The 21,579-nt window shown below is 38.9% G+C and overlaps 1 protein-coding gene across 1 annotated transcript; it reads left to right on the forward strand.

The window, feature by feature from the left end:
- The first annotated feature begins 32 nt into the window (after positions 1–32).
- On the forward strand, positions 33–15,255 carry LOC130911218 (uncharacterized). Its single transcript, XM_057829031.1, has 4 exons — positions 33–223; positions 4,137–4,932; positions 14,817–14,857; positions 15,120–15,255. Exons 2-4 carry the CDS (start codon positions 4,368–4,370, stop codon positions 15,246–15,248), a joined length of 735 nt encoding a protein of 244 aa, XP_057685014.1. The 5' UTR covers positions 33–223; positions 4,137–4,367; the 3' UTR covers positions 15,249–15,255.
- The last annotated feature ends 6,324 nt before the right edge of the window (positions 15,256–21,579 follow it).

The following is a 21,579-nucleotide window of genomic DNA, read 5'->3' on the forward strand; positions in this document are numbered from 1 at the left end:
CCTCCACCTCCCTCCATCCCTCCCTCCTTCTTTCTCTCTCTCTTTTGCTCGCTCTCGTGCTACCTGCTGCACATCCGCACTAATCATTGACAGGCTCGTGCACGCGGCGCGGCCATGTGAGGCAGAGTCGTGGATTGCCACATGGGGAGGGGAAGGAAACGAGGGGGCAGGACCATGGACAGCAGCCTCCATTCATCCACGTGAAGGATACGCTTGGATACAAGTACGTCTACGGCGCTTTTGGTAGTCATTTCTTGAACCATTTTACAGCAAGTAATTATTTTTAGGTCAGTGTTTTTCAACCGTGTGCCGTGAGAGATCGCCGCGAAAGTTCTCGGTCGTGTGCAGATGAGCGAGGTATTGCTCGTGCACTGAAAAAATATGGGGTGTTGAACTGACATAAAAAAAATTATGGAAAGAATTTGCACCTGATAATATTGCTTTCCTTCAGCATTTAGCAATTGTGTCCTTTTAACATAAAGCACACGTCTCGCCAACATTAGGCACTTATGTTGCGCGAACATAACGCACTCTTGTTGAGCCAACATAAGGAATTCATGTTCACCCCAAAATATATGTTGAACCGACATTAAAGAAATACATAATTTGCACCTGGTTAAATCGCTTTCCTTCAGTATTAAGCAATTGTGTTCTTTTAACATAAAGCACGCATGTTGAACCAACATAAGGCACAACTAGAGCTGTCAAATTTATCGCGATGACGGGCAGTAATTGAATTGTTTAATTAATCATGTTAAAATATTCAACCCATGCACTCATGCATTGCCTCAGACTACAATGGCGCCGTTTTACGCATAAACAGAGTTAAGAGGCAGTGGCAAGTGTATAGAGTGGATGCAGGTATTCATTTTGGCCCTGCTTTTACTTTTATAATAGCTTTCTTCCACAACAATACTAACTACTGAGGGGGCAACGTTGAGAAGACAAAGATGAGTTGATCTTTTCTTAACACTCTACATTATACACAACACAGACACGATATAGTATTTGCAGCCGCTACACACAGTCAGGGTAACCCACTTCCCATCATGCTTTTGGGCAGAACAGTTTTGTCACTACATTATCTTTTACTGAAAGCTCAACAAATACACTACATGGCAATATTTAGTCGGTCGGTCAAACGGTTTGGAGTTTCCAGTGAGCCGAAAAAATGTGGATAATAAGATTATGAAAGAAAGAAATAAAAATAAAGTTGAGGAATTTTACTAGCTGGGCCTGTGCCTTGCAAAGCCCCATCTTTTCACAAACAAAATAATAATCAAAATAGTGACGGTTATTGGGCCGGCCGGCTCTACCAATGAGGTGTCACTTATTTTTTCAGGGAGTTTGCAACCCTACTTTTAAATCTCGCGACAAATGACGAGACTGTTGCAATTGGCTGGAAAGGGACGTTAACATTATGTTGCATCAACATGATCTAATCTAGCTACTCATTCACTGTTCATGTTCATGTAGAGACTGCATGATTCTATCATGCTCACCTTGGAAACATGATGGTTTCTTGCTGAAAATGCACACTGTCTTTTAGTAAACTTTACAACCTGCCTGATTCATTTTTTTGAGTGTGTCGCGTTCATGAACTGCTCGGATTTCTAGCCATCAGTGACCTTGCTGTCCGCAACAATGTGGACTACTACTGCACATCACTTGGTTAGACTCCTCATGTGTGGGTATACCATATTGGCCCGAATATAAGACGGCCCTGATTATAAGACAGCCCCCTCTTTTTCAAGACTCAAGTTTGAAAAAAAGACTTTTTGAACACCAAATTAATTTTTCTACAGAAAATAATTACAGTACATCCGAAACAAATTATTCTAACAATATATTTGAGAGAAAAAGCATGTTACTTTGCCTCATTCAAATCTTAATATCTGAACATTTAAATATGTAAACTAAAGTGCAATCACATTCGTAAATGAATGGCTTCTCGTTCTTGAAATGTAAATAAACCAATCTATTGTGATAAAATAACAAAATTGCAATAACTGCATTAACCATTAAAGTGAAGTCTAACTGTAACTGTAGTCTTGAAACAAATCTGAATAAGGAAAAACATTGCAATAAAATAATGCAAACTGGTTAAACTTGAGAGTACCTGAGATCTGTCATGACAGAACATCGCTTTGATGATATCTGGCGCCATCTAGTGTCGTGAATGGGTATAATGGCTAGACCGCGAATATAAGACGACCCCCTCTTTTTCAGTCTTATTTCAATGCAAAAAAACAGTCTTATATTCATAAGAATTTTCACCGGAAAAGTTCTGTTTACATCAGGCATCTGCTTGCTACATTCACTAACAGACTAGCATTGTACTTGGACATATTTACGTGAAATAAATACTAACTGCCTGTTTTTTTTTGTTTTGTTTTTTTAACCAAGAATCGAGACTGTTTTACGTCTATATATATATGAGAAATACAGGGATTTAAGCATTTATTCACAAGAATTTTCAACGGAAAAAGCTCTGTTTACATCAGGCGTCTGCTTGCTACATTCACCAACAGACTAGCATTGTACTTCGACATATTTACATGAAATAAATACTAACTGCCCTTTTTTTTCTTTTAACCAAGAATCGAGACTGTTTTACGTCTATATATATATATAATATACAGGTATTTAAGCATTTATTCACAAGAATTTTCAACGGAAAAAGCTCTGTTTACATCAGGCAGCTGCTAGCTACATTCACTAATAGACTAGCATTTTACTTGGACATATGTACGTGAACTAAATACTAACTGCCCGTTTTTTTTGTTTTTGTTTTTGTTTTTTTTTTGCTTTTAACCAAGAATTGAGACTGTTTTATGTCTATGTATACAAAAATACAGGAATTTAAGCATTTATTCACAAGAATTTTCAACGGAAAACTGTTTACATCAGGTGGTGGCTAGCTACATTCACTAACAGAATAGCATTGTACTTCAACATATTTACCTGAAACAAATACTAACTGCTTTTTTTTTTTTTTTTTTGCTTTTAACCTAGAATCAAGACTGTTTTTCGTCCATGTCAATGAAGAATTCCGGGATTTAACAATTTATATAAGAATTTTCAACAGAAAAGCTCTGTTTACATCAGGCGTCTGCTTGCTACGACATATTTACGTGAAATAAATACTAACTGCCCGTTTTTTTGTTGTTGTTGTTTTTTTTTGCTTTTAACCAAGAATCGAGACTGTTTTACGTATATATATATATATATATATATATATATATATATATATATATATATATATATATATATATATATATATATATATATATATATATATATATATACAAAAATACAGGGATTTAAGCATTTATTCACAAGAATTTTCAACGGAAAAAGCTCTGTTTACACCAGGCGGCTGCTAGCTACATTCACTAATAGGCTAGCATTGTACTTGAACATATTTACCTGAAATAAATACTAACTACCTGTTTTTTTTTTGCTTTTAATTAAGAATCGAGACTGTTTTACGTTTAAATACAAGGTGATCCAAAATGGTTGACTCCTTTCTAAATGCCCATATCTCGGAAACTACTTGATGGATCTTACTGAAACTAAATACACTTTATGTTAAAGGTCATACGTTTTATTGGTTAAATTTACCAAGAAAAGTACAAATATTTGTTGTTTCTATGACAGATTTTCCTAAACGTTCAATAAGAGCACCACCTGTGACTCTGCACACGTCGAGTCGGTATTCGAGCTCGTGCCAAACTCGCTGTATCACGTCTTCGGTAACAGTTTCCATTGCAGCTGTAATTCTCTGTTTTGTTGTTTAGTTGATGCTTTCTTAGCAAAATTTGTGAAGAAGGCACGCTGCACTGTCTTCGGTGACTGAGTGCGACCATACTCTTAACACGCAAAATGCCTTTTCTTTTGAAGTGAACGGCATTTCTTAACCTGAAAAGAGAGAAATGTCAAACAGTACATGCAAAAACTTGAAACGTTTCTACACAAGCTGTGAAAATTTGATGTCATTCCAACTAAAATTGTCAAAATTATTGGCCTACGAAATCGGGTCAAACATTATGGAACACCCTGTACACAAAAAATACAGGGATTTGTTCACAAAAATTTTCAACGAACGCTTTTTGTCTGTGTTTCCACTCGGTCAGCTTTGACAGCCACGCCAGCGATGCTGGCTACTACGCCAGCCTTGAGCTCCCAGAGGGCACCTGGTCCTACACCAACCCCTACGCCGATGGCAACAAGCTGATCTTCGTCTACTTTGACCGCGTGCATCTTTGGAAGAACATCTACAGCAGCTTTCACAAAAACGGCTATGATGCTGCCCAGGTGTCCTGGGGCTGAAGTAAGTGGCCAGCATTATTCACTTTATAAAAAAGATGAATCAAAACACCTATCTTTCTAAAACAAACATGTTTTTTTATGAGCCTGAGAGGATGAGGAACGCCCCGACTCTCAAGCCTGAAGGTGCTGTCCAGGTGGGAGAACTAAAAGTCCGTCAAGGCCGGCTACAAGTTGACCCAGAAGGTGCTGGTGCGCTGGTCGATCGAGTTGCAGAGCGTCGGGCTAATCATGGCGGTCGTCAACGCCAACACAGTCGCCGGGCTGTGGCTCCTTGCCATGACCACGGGCAAGGAGGAACACAGGGACACACAGAGCCAAAATCCTGGAGATGTTCCAGAGGACAAGGGAGAGCTGGAGAAGGGCCGGGCGGTCCTCAAGCGGCCATCTCTCCGCATGGCCCACAAGGCTTCCTGCAGAATGTCGCTGTGGGACTCCCTGATGTGCAGGATGTACAAGAGCACCTGCTGAAGTTCCTGGCGGTCCCTCTTCAAGTGTTTTGGTGCGAACTTCTCCAAGGATGTGACTTCAGAAGCGAGGAAGAACGAGGCCTTGGAGTGTCCAACCGGCAGGAAAATGAGCAGAGTCGAGGAGGACAGAAAGGTGAGGGTAATGAACAGGGACTTGTGCAAGTCGAGGAAGTTGACCAGAAAACGCAAGGTATAGAAAGAGGCTATGTGATTGTTAAAAGACAAGGCTCACATCCTGGTAACACCACATCAATATTTGCACTGCCTGAATTACAGGACTATCTCATCCGCATTTTATATTTATGTTTATTTAGATTTCATACTTCATACTTCCAAGTCACTTTTGAGATTTTAACTTATCTTATCCTGCACTGTAAAAGGAGATGCTCCACCATTTCATTGTACAACTGTATAATGATAATAAAGGGCTATTCTATTCTATAATAAATTGTGATTGTATATAGAATGTATTAATAATCTATATATATATTATTTATAATTGATTCTGCAAGTATTAAGTTTCTAATGGTAAATTGAGTGATTTATTAGCTGTTGAAAACTTGCAGTAAATAAAGAAAAAATTAAATTGCTATTTTGGCCAAATACCTATATGATATGCTAAACATTGCTATTGATCCTGAAATTATAGGTGATTATCTCTGCATTTGGTGAGTTTTGTGCATCTAGTGTAAAATCTGAGAATTTTATAGCCATTTTAAGTTTTGTTATACTTATATAAAAAATAATTTATCGGATTTTATTAGGGAACGACTTTGAATTTTTTAATGCCGCTGCTCATGGAGACTCATACAGTGGGGCAAATAATTATTTAGTCAACCATTAATTGTGCAACTTCTCCCACTTGAAAATATTAGAAAGGCCTGTCATTGTTAACATGGGTAAACCTCAACCATGAGAGACAAAATGTTAAAAAAAAAAAAAAAAAAAAAATCACATTGTTTGATTTTGAAAGGATTTATTTACAAATCATGGTGGAAAATAAGTTTCTGGTCAATATCAAAAGTTCATCTCAATACTTTGTTATGTACCCTTTGTTGGCAATAACGGAGGCCAAACGTTTTCTGTAACTCTTCACAAGCTTTTCACACACTGTTGCTGGTATTTTGGCCCATTCCTCCATGCAGATCTCCTCTAGAGCAGTGATGTTTTGGGGCTGTCGTTGGGCATCATGGACTTTCAACTTCCTCCTCACCCCGTGGCGTCAAAATGATAACAAGAACGGTGAGCAAAAATCGCAGAACCACACGGGGGGACCTAGTGAATGACCTACAGAGAGCTGGGACCACAGTAACACAATGCGCCACCAGGGACTCAAATCCTGCACTGCCAGACGTGTCCCCCTGCTGAAGAAAGTACACGTCCAGGCCCGTCTGCGGTTCGCTAGAGAGCATTTGGATGATCCAGAAGAGGACTGGGAGAATGTGTTATGGTCAGATGAAACCAAAATAGAACTTTTTGGGAGAAACACAGGTTCTCGTGTTTGGAGAAGAAAGAATACTGAATTGCACCATACCCACTGTGAAGCATGGGGGTGGAAACATCATGCTTTGGGGCTGTTTTTTCTGCAAAGGGACCAGGACGACTGATCCGTGTAAAGGAAAGAATGAATGTGGCCATGTATCGAGAGATTTTGAGTGAAAATCTCCTTCCATCAGCAAGGACATTGAAGATGAGACGTGGCTGGGTCTTTCAGCATGACAATGATCCCAAACACACAGCCAGGGCAACAAAGGAGTGGGTTCGTAAGAAGAATTTCAAGGTCCTGGAATGGCCTAGCCAGTTTCCGGATCTCCACCTCATAGAAAATCTTTGGAGGGAGTTGAAAGTCTGTGTTGCCAACGACAGCCCGAAAACATCACTGCTCTAGAGGAGATCTGCATGGAGGAATGGACCAAAATACCAGCAACAGTGTGAAAAGCTTGTGAAGAGTTAGAGAAAACGTTTGGCCTCCGTTATTGCCAACAAAGGGTACATAACAAAGTATTGAGAAGAACTTTTGGTATTGACCAAATACGTATTTTCCACCATGATTTGCAAATAAATACTTTAAAAATTAAACAATGTGATTTTGTTTTTTTTCCCCACATTCTGTCTCTCATGGTTGACAATTACAGGTCTCTGTAATATTTTCAAGTGGGAGAACTTGCACGATTAGTGGTTGACTAAATACTTATTTGCCCCACTGTATATGGCTAAGGTAGGTGCCTGTTTTGGTTTTAGGTCGGTAGCAGCTTTGGTTTTAAAAATATTTGAATTTGAAGTTTTTTAAAATAGGTCCCCTACAGATCGGCCCCGTTTCCTGTGTCATGTTAAGTATTATGAAGTCTATGGGTTAGGTTAGGTTAGGTTAGGTTAGGTTAGGTTAGGTTAGGTTAGGTTAGGTTAGGTTAGGTTAGGTTAGGTTAGGTTAGGTTAGGTTAGGTTAGGTTAGGTTAGGTTAGGTTAGGTTAGGCGCAACCCATTCAGTATATTGAAATAAATGATCACCTATTTATCATTTTTGTGGCAGCCATCACAACTGCTGATATTTGATGCTGGGGATGTAAGACTATAGACCCTACTCACCTACGTCACAAAATGACGTGTCGCCGTATCCGGCCGCCATATTGTCCGTCATTTTTTAGCCCTATTCTCAATGGTTTCAATTAGTCGTGCAATTTATAGAGCAATTCATGGAAGCCCCGGTGTTATCTGACGCTGTAAACTCATTGGATGCGTTGCATAAAAGGCGTTATGTGGAAAAGCTTCAGTTTATCCATTCGCCAGATCCATATTTGATGCCTAAATCGATGTTTTTCGACCCGCTGTCTTCGCCGTCTCTGCCTGACATCTGCTACCCTGATATTTACAACTATCTTGTCCACACAAAATCGGCCTATTCTCACGAAAGTTTGAAAAACTTTAAGAGCTTGGAGGCTTATAAATACTTCGTTGCTGGTTGGGTGATACAGGTCCACGAAAATTCGGCAGGAATCTATCTTGTGCTCGGGAAGGTGAGTTACGAAAATTTCAATTCAAAATCTTTTGTTCTTGCTAACATCCACTGTCAAGTCTAATGTATTTCATGTCATTTGTCAATGGAGCTAGGGCTTTTAATGTTTATATGGTTTAGCGATAGCACTCTCACTACATACATATATAATATGTAATAAATATGAAGTGCGATAGCACTACTCCAGATTGTCCATAGTTCAATTTATTTTTTGGCTTTCGACCTCAATAGTGAAATTGTAAATTAATTGTATGACAACTGTCTTATTATCCCCTTATAATTATATATTTTCAGGTAGTTCATTCACAACGTCTGAGTGTATGTTGTCGGCGATTAGCCTAGCAATAACCTTAATTGTGGTTGTCAGCCCAAACCCTCTAAATATATATTAAATGCATCTTACCAGATATAAAATGACTACTACATAATCTGTGGTAATCGTTTGGAGCCCAGTTTTCTCGTCGAATTGCAGCAACCCATCTCGCTCTCCTCTCCGGGTCTCTCGGAATCCGGTAGAACTTCAAGTCTCTCCGTCTATATTCTCTGTTATTGCAACCGACCGCCACACACGCCTTCACCATTTTGATTACTAATGTTAACGAGCAGAAAAACACGCCATAATAGGAGGAATTTACGTAGCGGAAATGCATCAACAGGGACGAGTTGACGGACAATATGGCGCGGGGGCGTAGTTGTGACGTCATGTGAGTAGGGTCTATAAGCTCACTGGCCACTTTATTTGGTACACCATGCTAGTAACGGGTTGGACCCACTTTTGCCTTCAGAACTGCATTAATTTCTTCGTGGCATAGATTCAACAAGGTGCTGGAAGCATTCCTCAATCTCCTGCAGTTCAAACCGAGCATAAGTATGGGGAAGAAACATGATTTGAGTGACTTTGAACTTGGCATGGTTGTTGGTGCCAGAAGGGCTGGTCTGAGTATTTCAGAAACTACTGATCTACTGGGATTTTCACGCACAACCATCTCTAGGGTTTACAGAGAATGGCCCGAAAAAGAAAAAAAAAATATCCAGTGAGCGGCAGTTCTGTGGGCGGAAATGCCTTGTTGATGCCAGAGGTCAGAGGAGAATGGCCAGACTGGTTTGAGCTGATAGAAAGGCAACACTGACTCAAATAACCACCCGTTACAACCAAGGTAGGCAGAAGAGCATCTCTTAACGCGCAGTACGTCGAACTTTGAGGCAGATGGGCTACAGCAGCAGAAGACCACGCCGGGTGCCACTCCTTTCAGCTACAAATAGGAAACTGAGGCTAGAATTTGCACAAGCTCATCGAAATTGGACAGTAGAAGATTGGAAAAACGTCTGGTCTGATGAGTCTCGATTTCTGCTGCGACATTAGGATGGTAGGGTCAGAATTTGGCGTCAACAACAGGAAAGCATGGATCCATCCTGCCTTGTATCAACAGTTCAGGCTGGTGGTGGTGGTGGTGTTATGGTGTGGGAAATATTTTCTTGACACTCTTTGGGCCCCTTGGTACCAATTGAGCATCGTTGGAACGCCACAGCCTACCTGAGTATTGTTGCTGACCATGTCCATCCCTTTATGACCACAATGTACCCAACTTCTGATGGCTACTTTCAGCAGGATAATGCGCCATGTCATAAAGCTGGAATCATCTCAGACTGGTTTCTTGAACATGACAATGAGTTCACTGTACTCAAATGAGCTCCACAGTCACCAGATCTCAATCCAATAGAGCCTCTTTGGGATGTGGTGGAATGGGAGATTCGCATCATGGATGTGCAGCCGACAAATCTGCACCAACTGTGTGATGCCAACATGTCAATATGGACCAAACTCTCTGAAGCATGCTTCCAGCACCTTGTTGAATCTATGCTACGAAAAATTGAGGCAGTTCTGAAGGCAAAAGGGGGTCCAACCCGTTACTAGCATGGTGTACCTAATAAAGTGGCCGGTGAGTGTATATTGAATGTTAATGTTGAACATTACTTTGTACTTTCTCTTCTATCCTGTGTCCCCTGTGAGGATAATTACCAAGAGATGCATTAGAACAAAGAAATTTCTACTTCTTTCCTGACAGCAATCAAATTTACAAAGACTGCATGTGTGTGTCTATGTATATGGTACATGAACTTATTCACACCACAGTTCTTAAAGGAGTATGATTAAGTAAGCATAAAAAAAACTGTTTTTCTTCTAACACAAGCAGAGATTTTCCCCGTTTTAAAAGGCAATTGTCAGCCCGTAAAAGCTCTCCCTCTACCAATCATCCAATTATGAGATAAGTTCTTTGTCTTCCTCCAGAATGTCAGAGCTCTTTATGGTTCATAAATTGAAGTTTCAGAAATATGACAAGGACATGCATGTACTGTGAGTTGTGAATTTGTAATACAAGTAAGTTTACTTGTGTACTTAATTGTTCTGGTAACACTTAATAATACGTGACTATCCGTTAATACTTGTTAATGCATCATTACTAAACTGGTAATAAATGATTTATTGTTGACTTGTTAAGCGTTTGTTAACAGTTTGCTGTGATGTATGGACGGTAAATGCCCCTCATAAATTTAAATAGTTTATCCTGTGTTTAGCACAAAAAGTGAAGAAAACTCATGGGTTTGTACTAGTACAGGGGTCGGGAACCTATGGCTCGCGGGCCAGATATGGCTCTTTTGATGGCTGCATCTGGCTCGCAGACGAATCCGTAGGTGTTTTTTTTTTTTGTCTAATGTTTCATTATGTAATGCAGGGGTCCTCAAACTACGGCCCGCCTCCACATTTGGTCCGGCCCCCTGAACAATACCAGAGAGCTTTTTTTTTTTTTTTTTTTTTTTTCCCCCAATAGTGTTATGTATTTCCTGGCTTTTTTTTCTGTGGAGAACCCAGAGAGGGTTATTTGGTTAGTATCTATTTAATAGTGTTATTTCAGGAAAGCCCCATTGCATGTTTGTGCTTTAGTTTAATTGTTACTACGCTGGCCCTTTAAGAAAAGTGACGCGAGCACGAGTCACTTTCTCTCCTCCCTTCATTGGCGCGCACGAGTTACTGTCGTGTGCTAACCGTTAGCCGCGAGCGCTAATCGCTAATGCTAATCGTTGGCCCCTTTGGCTACATGGTGGAGGCCCGCGGGCCGTAGTTTGGGGACCCCTGATCTAAATTGTTAGTTATTTTCCTGTTTAATGTGTATGCTTATTATTGTGAATGGTTAGCATTGTATGCATTATGTAAGCAGTGTATTTCATTTATATTATATTTAAAGTAGGGCTGTCAAAATTATCGCGTTAACGGGCGTTAATTAATTTTTTTAATTAGTCACGTTAAAATATTTGATGCAATTAACGCATGCACTGAATGAGCCGTTCCATACTAATGTTATTCCTTCTAATAGTGGGAGAATTAGTAGTTGTGAGACGTTTATGCTGTTGCTTTGTGCTCCACACGTATTTCGTTAAGTTTTCTTTCTTTTAGTGGCAATTATGTGTCTCTTGTTGTATTTTGGGTTAGATATGCACAGAGCTATATCTGTTATAAAAGCGAGTGGACACAGGCGTTCATTGGGCTGCGCCGTTTATTGGCATAAGCTTCTGCAACTCCTTCACAACAAACAGAAGTATCATTTAGTGAAAGCACAACAAAAATAATATTGCTATCTCTCCAAAAAAAAAAAAAAAAAAAAAGTTCACAAAAAGAAAAGTACTTCAGTCTGTAGTAATGAGGCCCTATTCTCACACAGCTAAACAACAATGCACTGTTAAAAGTGCTACATCCACAATGTAGTTTTAGTATATTTCAAATGCTTGTGATTTACCTTATTTTATTTGTTTTGTCATAAAAAGGATCAAAATTCTTTGCCTCTACTTGAAATGCAAAATTATATATACAGTGCCTTGCAAAAGTATTCGGCCCCCTTGAATCTTGCAACCTTTCGCCACGTTTCAGGCTTCAAACATAAAGATATGAAATTTAATTTTTTTTTCAAGAATCAACAACAAGTGGGACACAATCATGAAGTGGAACAACATTTATTGGATAATTTAAACTTTTTTAACAAATAAAAAACTGAAAAGTGGGGCGTGCAATATTATTCGGCCCCTTTACTTTCAGTGCAGCAAACTCACTCCAAAAGTTCAGTGAGGATCTCTGAATGATCCAATGTTGTCCTAAATGACCGATGATGATAAATAGAATCCACTTGTGTGTAATCAAGTCTCCGTATAAATACACCTGCTCTGTGATAGTCTCAGGGTTCTGTTTAAAGTGCAGAGAGCATTATGAAAACCAAGGAACACACCAGGCAGGTCCGAGATACTGTTGTGGAGAAGTTTAAAGCCGGATTTGGATACAAAAAGATTTCCCAAGCTCTAAATATCTCAAAGAGCACTGTGATATCCATCATATTGAAATGGAAAGAGCATCAGACCACTGCAAATCTACCAAGACCCGGCCGTCCTTCCAAACTTTCTTCTCAAACAAGGAGAAAACTGATCAGAGATGCAGCCAAGAGGCCCATGATCACTCTGGATGAACTGCAGAGATCTACAGCTGAGGTGGGAGAGTCTGTCCATAGGACAACAATCAGTCGTACACTGCACAAATCTGGCCTTTATGGAAGAGTGGCAAGAAGAAAGCCATTTCTCAAAGATATCCATAAAAAGTCTCGTTTAAAGTTTGCCACAAGCCACCTGGGAGACACACCAAACATGTGGAAGAAGGTGCTCTGGTCAGATGAAACCAAAATTGAACTTTTTGGCCACAATGCAAAACGATATGTTTGGCGTAAAAGCAACACAGCTCATCACCCTGAACACACCATCCCCACTGTCAAACATGGTGGTGGCAGCATCATGGTTTGGGCCTGCTTTTCTTCAGCAGGGACAGGGAAGATGGTTAAAATTGACGGGAAGATGGATGCAGCCAAATACAGGAACATTCTGGAAGAAAACCTGTTGGTATCTGCACAAGACCTGAGACTGGGACGGAGATTTATCTTCCAACAGGACAATGATCCAAAACATAAAGCCAAATCTACAGTGGAATGGTTCAAAAATAAACGTATCCAGGTGTTAGAATGGCCAAGTCAAAATCCAGACCTGAATCCAATCGAGAATCTGTGGAAAGAGCTGAAGACTGCTGTTCACAAACACTCTCCATCCAACCTCACTGAGCTCGAGCTGTTTTGCAAGGAAGAATGGGCAAGAATGTCAGTCTCTCGATGTGCAAAACTGATAGAAACATACCCCAAGCGACTTGCAGCTGTAATTGGAGCAAAAGGTGGCGCTACAAAGTATTAATGCAAGGGGGCCGAATAATATTGCACGCCCCACTTTTCAGTTTTTTATTTGTTAAAAAAGTTTAAATTATCCAATAAATTTTGTTCCACTTCACGATTGTGTCCCACTTGTTGTTGATTCTTGACAAAAAATTAAAATTTTATATCTTTATGTTTGAAGCCTGAAATGTGGCGAAAGGTTGCAAGGTTCAAGGGGGCCGAATACTTTTGCAAGGCACTGTATAAGAATTTATTGTAAGTGCTACTGACACATTATATTTGAGTATTTTTTTCCACGTGACTGTTGTGTACATGAAACATTATAAATCTGAGTTTACATGGAAACTTCATAGTAGTCCTTAAACGAAAAAATTGAGTTGAGGTTAATGACTATCCATGAAGCTTGGCGGCAAAGGCGGCAGAGGAGGCAGACTCAGACAATACACGTCCGTTGGCATGTTCCCTACAGAGCAAATTTCCTTCAGGAAAAAAAAACGCTAAGTTCCACTAATATATCTGAGTGATTAGTTGTGCTAAAACTATTGTGACTTGCAATGTTTGCTTTAGAGGTCCCGTTTTTTCAGTTAACATTAGCTAATCGCACTTTAGCTATACCTGCCTTCACACATGGTAAATGTAAGCTAACTGCTACGAGTTAACCAACAAACGTGTTTTTTTTTCCTCTGTCAACATAATTCAAACGGATTCTTAAAGCTGAGAAACAGAGCTTTGCGGTGATATACGACACATTACACCAGTGCACTATGAGGGAGGGGGGAGAAAGGCAGACAAGTGGGGCTGCAGCCTTTCCATTGTAAAGAAGAGTCCGAAGGTTGACACAGAAGATTTCTGAGAAAAAGTTTAGTGGTGATTTATTTGTCCGGCATGAACATCTCTCACCTTTTGGTGAAATTCGCCATTTTGAACTCAAAAAGGGTGACCTGCGTGAAATGTATAGATCCGAGGAGAAAATTTTAGGGGGGGGGGGGGGTTTAATGTCGGACGCTTGGTAGGAAAGCGGCACATAGGGCATTATATTGCTGCCTCTATTCTAAGCGAGCAATAATGGATTTTGAGCACAGAAAACACTCCTGCTCTCGCTCAATTTCTGCACAGTGCAGACCTGTGCTGCCTCTATTCCGAGCAAGCAAAAAGCAGACTTCCTGCTCTAACTAAATTTCTCGACTCCTGCGCTAGTCAATTTTTTTTCTATTTATTTAAATTTATTTATTAAATTTTTTTTTCTTTTACTAACTGTGTCACGAAGCCAACCAATCAGAGAGCTAGCGGAGGGCAAACAGCCAACCAGTGTACTTTCGCTAGCTTCGTAAATCCATCAAACGACCTTTTTCATGCCTGATTTGTAAAAAGTAGTTTAGTTCTACAGTTAGTCTTAGTAGTAGACTACAATTACATGACAGTAGCCATGGCATTTCGTATAGGTATATGACATTATATCAAAAATGTAAATACTGGTCATGTGTATCCATCTGCGGGCACACCAGTTCTCCAATTAACGTACGCCTATTTAAGAAGGAAAGTCAACGCTGATTAGACATGGCAACCCTTGACGTTGCCTGAAATGTACATTTTTCAGCTTGATGTGACGCAGTTTTTTTTTTTTTTTTTTAAATTGTATGCGAGTTTGATTTTGTGTAATTTGATCCAATTTAATGCTGTGCCATACATTAAGTTTAAAATTTATTTTCCACTAAATTCATATTCTGACATATTTGTTTTGTCTTTTAGATACTCAACATCTGGACTCTTCCAACAACACAGGTACCCAGGTAAGAGGAAGTTGAGATTAATACACTCACATGTTGAAATAGATATGAGAATACAAACACAAGTAAATATATAAATGAGTATAATGAGTATAAAAGTGTTCAGCCAGAGTATTTAGCCAAGATCACCCTTACAATTATTTTTGGCAGGCGTAGTAGGCCTACAGAAGTTGAGAATTCTCTTAGAATATGATGATTATGATGATGAATCCATTGTGTAATTCCTGTTTTTTGTGACTGTTTGATTCTTAACATGATGTTCTAGGTTAAGCGAGCTGGACTTGTAAAAGATGTAGTGATGTTCTGCCAACAAGAAAATATTGCCCCAATGACTGATAATAATGTGAGAATCCCCTTAAACGCTGTTTGTGGAAATGTTGGCATACGTTCTTAAGACTAAGGTAAGGAGAGTAAGGTAATAATTCATTACTTTTTATACTCAAAAATACAAACATGGTGACTATGTCCCTTTACTTCTTGATTAGAGGTCATCATGAATGTTAATTTGATGTATGGGCTAAAACTAAATTTTACCTACAACTCAAGCATGTATATAACAAAACAACAATAACAAAATACTCCTACCCCCTTCAGTATGTGATAAAGATGGCATACTTCTGCTTACAGATCAGTAAGGAGTTCCGCCCAATTAATGACATTCCGAACACACACCAAAGATGTTGTCACTGTTCCATGCAAAAAGAAGAGCTGTGGGCCAAAGGATCAAGTCACGGATGCTGGAACTCATCCAGGTAAGAGGGGAAAAAATAATCTTACACTAAATATTTTTCATTACATTCAAACACCTTTCCTCTCATTTAATCTCATGTCCACTCCCCTCTTCTACAAGTACTCTCCTCTCCTCTGTACCCTCCTCTCCGCTCCTTTACTGTTTCCTCATCTCCTCTTTTCTCATCTCCACTATTCTCATCTCCTCTCACCCCTTCCTTCTCTTCTACCATATACTTCCCTTCTTTTTCATAGGACACAACTGTCTCTGTTGATAAGAGAAGGGAAGCGGTCCTGAGATGCTTGATTGAGTACATTGGGGGCCATGAAGAAGACCTTATAAATGACCATAATGTATGTGTTCGGCTTAAAGCTACTTATCTATTTGATCTGTACTACCTCACTCACCAAACTACTTTCTTCTTTGTCTCTACCAAATGGGACTTGAAAATTAGGTGCATGCAGTGCTGATACTGTCGGCATTGTCATTGACTGATACCCAGTCATCAGAGGTTTGCCCAACTTGGCAAAGGCATGCTGTCTTCTGTTTGGACTGATCTATGCTCTTGAGCTGAAATATCCTGCAAAACTGGTGCACACATATGAAGTCTTTCAGCAGCTCTTTCTTGCCATGAATGTCATGCGACCCAAACCATCACCGAAGTACACTAATTTGCTGAACAAGCTGAGTTAAATTTTTATTTTCAGTTTTGAGATTTTTTTCTATACATTTTCAGCCACATTGAGAGTGTGAGATTTGCTTTTGTTGTTTTTACATTGATTGCCATGGTAGTTGTTTTGAGAGGACTGCACTGACTTCTCTTTGTTTTGCTGTGTTCAAGTTAGGACGTTTTTGGCCATGTTTAAGACAAAGCAAAACTTTTATGAAATAAGTGTTGTGGCAACGCAGCTGAGCCACTAAACAGTTTCCAGTGTGTGCGTGCCCTCGCTTGGTTGCTCGGTCGGTCGACTGTCTTTTATCGCTGTGCCATCTTTGTTATGCTAAATTTTGTACATCATGGCTATATCTATGCCAGGAAAAAAATTAATAAAAAATAAGAATAAAAATATAAAAATAAATATTTGAAATGTCTTTTCAGCTTGTTCTTCATTTAAAATTGTTGCTTTTCCCTGTATAGTATATTTCAATGTTTTGGTGTGCTTTAAAGAGAACGAAAGCGATCTCATCTGTCAGAAAACAAAACCGTTAAATTCTCTCGAAGTAATGAAGCTCCAGGCTGCTTATATGAACTAAACACCATAAAAAATGTACTATCTGAATAAAGAACTAAAAAACAAAATAAATGAATATTTCACCATCACTTACGTTCTCTTTAATGATAAATTTTACAGTAGAATTGTTTAATTGAGATGAATGTACCTCTGGCGAATAACCAGAAGTACATTCATCTCAATTAAGGCTTATTTAAGTTTATTGAAAATTATTGTATTACTTTACATGAGCTCAAAAAAATTGAGTTAAACCAATACTACTGATAATGCCTAGTTGGCTCAATCAAGAAAATTAAGTTCATTAAACGCATAAAAATCCAGTTGATTTAAACCAATACCACTGCAAATCCCTAGTTGGATAAACTTAATTTTCTTGATTGATCCAACTAGGCATTATCAGTAGTATTGTTTTAACTTAATTTTTATGAGCTCATGTAAAGTATTAAAATCATTTTCATTCTACCTAAAAAAGGCTTGAAGTTTACTCAACTTAAAATGCAATCGCTTGCCTTATTTTTTATAAGTTAGATGCAGGTTTTTCTTTTTACAGTGTGGAAAATGAACTGGCATTACTCAGAGTTTGGTCGCTCAATTCTTATTATTGTTATTTTTATTCTTCTTATTATTATATTAACTCTACTTTTGATTGAAAATTCTACAAATTTCATTAAAAGGAAAATATGAAGAGGGGTTTTAATATAAAATTACTAAACTTGTAGTTCATAAAAGATAAATGTTATAGTTACAAGTCTTACTATCCGTGGCTCACTTAAACAGAAAGAATGTTAATAATGCCATTTGTGGATTTATTGTTATAATAAACAAATACAGCACTTATGTACAGTATGTTATGTATATATCCGTCTTGTGTTTTATCTTTCCATTCCAACAATAATTTACAGAAAAATATGGCATATTTTAGAGATGGTTTGAATTGCGATTAATTGCAATTAATTACGATTAATTAATTTTTAAGCTGTAATTAACTTGATTAAAAATTTTAATCGTTTGGCAGCCCTAATTTAAAGGGCAACTGAGGACCTTTCCGGATTTTGGTGTAATTTTACGAATATAAACTTTGGACGAGTTCGTCAAAACAACCATGACATTATCAACACGTAATTGCAAGGATAATTTGCGGTTGTTTTTTTTTTGTTTTTTTGCACTCCGTTAATGGTCCCTTCGCAAACCCGGAAGTGTGATGTAGATTCCCCGACGCAACAGAGAAGACGATCCACAGCTAGCATAGCAGCAACAACGATGTCAGTGATATTTCCACCAAAGGTAACCATTCAGGATCGCTCTTTCATGACGCTACCGATGGCAAAGGCTCCCAGGAAAGATGAACTACAATTAATCCCTACATGTTTTAACCTGAGGCGTCAGATGACGGCGATTTACTTGACACAGCAGATGGCGTCATGACGCCAATTGACAGCTCGACTCTTCACGAACGGGAGAGAGTGGTAAGCCTAAATCCAGCATTGTGATTTTTTTTATTAGAGAATCCATGCTCTCCACATAGCTAAAACTGGATATTAGGTAATGGGACAGCTCCTACCGATCTAAATATGGTAAAGCTAGCCCAAATGTGGTTAAATGAATGATATGTTAGATTTTTCAAAATAAATGACAAAACGATTTTATTTTCCAGGTGTTGCTGTAAACCGTCAAGTAATTACCCTTCCAAGAGTATGCCTGTGGCGTCAGGAGATCCCAGTCGTGAGAGCCAAACTTGAGGCTGAAGCACTGACAGGGGCATGAATTACATTAAAAAAAAAAATTTTTTAACATAAATTGTAAACAACATCGACACATTTTGTTGACTGTTTAATGTATTCTATTGGTATGTAATATACTGTAATTAAATAACATTCTGAAACAATATTCAATAGGCCACAATAATAAATGATACCAGATTTATGTTGAATCAGCATCAGCTTTCGCTGTCAGATTGTGACACAACATATAAGCTAAGTTATACCAAGCACACAATGGCACACATCAAAGAACATAAATTTAGTAAGCAACACAAAGCTAGGATAGCAACAGACTAGCGCAACATTGAAAAATGATAATGGCAGTAGGAAATATGTATTTACTCTTTTCTGTAGCATTAAGTCTTCTCTATACAAAGATAATGCATTATCATTAAAATGTGAAGGTAACTAGATTTTTCTTTTAAAAAATGTGTACTGTATATATGACTAGTTTATGATTTCATGTCATCAAAATTTGCTACATTTATTTCTCCTAAGTCATCGTCATCTGATGTCGCAGACGAAAAATTCCGCATCTGGCAGGCCTCATAGGATCTCTTCAGTCGTCATCGCTGGACACCGCATCACTTGGGTCATCATATGACTCGACGCACTCTCTTGATTTTGGGAAACTGGGTGGCGACTGACTTGCAAAGCTTTTTTCATCGTGTTGAGGGTTTCCGCCACTTAATTTTTTATGTTTGGCTTCCTGGAGGAAAAAAAAAAAAAATCACAGCAGAATGAAAATATTGGATGAATCCTAAATTTAATTTAATAATTTCTTGGTGATCAAATAATAATGCCCCAGTCAAAGCAGCATCTATTTCATGCTATTGTTCCCTCTTCAAATAGGCAGACCTTGATGTTGAAGGATAATAGTTATTTTATTGAGATGTTCTTGATACATTAGGGCCTGGCAGAGGATTGTTTAATATATAGGCTTTATATTTACCCTGTGACAGGCCAAAAAACAACGAGCCAAGGACCTATTTGGTGCTGGGAACATTTTAATTTACAGAATACATATTGATAGTCATAAAATCACATGAGTAGACCTGTCAGCAAACCTATCTACTTATGACAGGGCAACAGCAACAACAACAAAAAATGTCGCGCTTCAACAAACAGACAGTAGGAGTCCCCCTCGTTTATCAACAGAAGTGCATCGAATTTTAGAATCAGAAAGGTAAGGGTCTACTTACGTATTTGTAAAACCAAGGTTGCATTGTTGTAGATTTTCAAAGCTGTTGTGGCTGAAATGATGAAAACAATGAGCCGATTATAGACCTGTATGCATGCTCACAAAAACGGTCCAAACCTTTGCAGAAGTTTTTTTGGACCACTCCTACATTCCCAAGTCTTCCTGTGAGCAATTCATCGCGACACATCGAGATGGCATGACAAATCCCGCGAGTAAAACCCAGAAAATGTTTGCAATATATGGTGAGGATAGCGTGGTGCTATATTTCCGTGTTCAGAGTGGTGGCGAGGCTTCCTGGAAGTTACTGTCAGGAACGCGGGCAGGCAGGTTGTGTGGACCCAAATGCAGGGAAACAAAAAAGGCAGCAAGGCAGGTGGCAGTGAACTCAAAAAACGTTTTAATAATAACAAACAAAATCACAAAGTACAAACAAAAGGACTATGGATCAAAAGGCAATGTTCCAACAAAACTTAAACGGAGGGACAGGTACACGAGGGCTTGGACGGGACTTGACTTCAACGTTGACATAGACACTGACATTGACAATGACGCAACAAGGACTGCAAAGAAACTGGGAGCTTATATACACATGCAGACAAAGGGTAACGAGACAATGAGGAACAGATGGGTGACACAGGTGGACGCAGATTGGAGGATACACAAGGAGCGGTACACCAGGTGAAATCAATGGCAATTACAAGGACACACTAGGAGGGAATCAACACAAAACCTAACAGTTACATCATGAGGTAGCGGTCGGCAGGACGGCGCGTCCCTCGTTGCTATGGCCATAACTCAAAAACTATGCGGTCAGTTTTTTTTTTTTTTTTTTTATGTGACTTTTTGAGACAGCGAATGATACATTCAATACAATTCAACTGAGTAAAACACTCAAGAGCGAAATCCGAAAAGCTCTTCAGTTGCCCTTTAATGTTGTTCCTGTTAATTTAGATATGTTTATAGGTTAATATATATTATATTACTGACATGTTATATGGTTATCTTGTATTCACAGAAACCGCAATACAACAAAATAAATCTCATACTCCTTTCATCATCATTACAGGAAATAAATAAATCCTGAACGTCCCATGTTGATTCTTTGATCGGAGTCACAACTCCATAGCGTCGCCAGCTTTATACCACACACCCACAGAGGGATCCCCAGTCAAATTAACCCTGTTTTTCAGTTATTATTATTAGTTATTATTATATAATATATTATTATTTTATTTACTTTTATTCCGTGAAGAATCCAAAAAAGGTTATTTGATTGTGGCTTTCTGAAAAACAATACATTTTTACATTTAGGCACTCCTGCAATCGTCACACTTTTTCTGTTACAAACTGACCCCGGCCCCTCATCAGAGAAGGGAAAAGTTATGTGGCCCCCACAGGAAAAAGTTTGGGGACCCCTGATGAAATGGGAAGGGCGCTAGGCCTACAGGGAAACCTGGCAGGCGTAAGGGCCACAGGGGAAGGGTTAAAAAGAACAACCAGTAAGAGGCGCTCACATTTTTTTTCCTTTGGCAAGCCAGTTATCAGGCGAGATTCAGGACAACTGCGGTAGTGGAGAACGCTAGTCTGATGAAGTGTGTGGCAGTCGGTTGAAATAATAGCTATACACAGTGGTAGGGTGACCATATTTTGATTTCCGATAAAGAGGACACTCAGCCCAGCCTCACGATACTTGAATTTTACTCGAAGTTCACTCAAAGATGCCTATATCACGTTAATATATTTTTGAAGTGTGCCCCCTCACTCTGGATGGAAAAATGCAGTTTGAAAAATATAATAATAAA

This window comes from Corythoichthys intestinalis, unplaced genomic scaffold (assembly GCF_030265065.1).
Source record: "Corythoichthys intestinalis isolate RoL2023-P3 unplaced genomic scaffold, ASM3026506v1 HiC_scaffold_23, whole genome shotgun sequence".
In the NCBI taxonomy this organism is placed as follows: domain Eukaryota; kingdom Metazoa; phylum Chordata; class Actinopteri; order Syngnathiformes; family Syngnathidae; genus Corythoichthys; species Corythoichthys intestinalis.

What these genes read in the sequence shown, in the direction of transcription:
- LOC130911218 (XM_057829031.1), top strand. Translation starts at nt 4,368, where the DNA reads ATGAATCAAAACACCTATCTTTCTAAAACAAACATGTTTTTTTATGAG. An exon ending in GAGTCGAGGAGGACAGAAAG is followed by an intron (nt 4,933 to 14,816) that starts GTGAGGGTAATG and finishes TTTGTCTTTTAG; the next exon opens with ATACTCAACATCTGGACTCT. An exon ending in CCAACAACACAGGTACCCAG is followed by an intron (nt 14,858 to 15,119) that starts GTAAGAGGAAGT and finishes ATGATGTTCTAG; the next exon opens with GTTAAGCGAGCTGGACTTGT.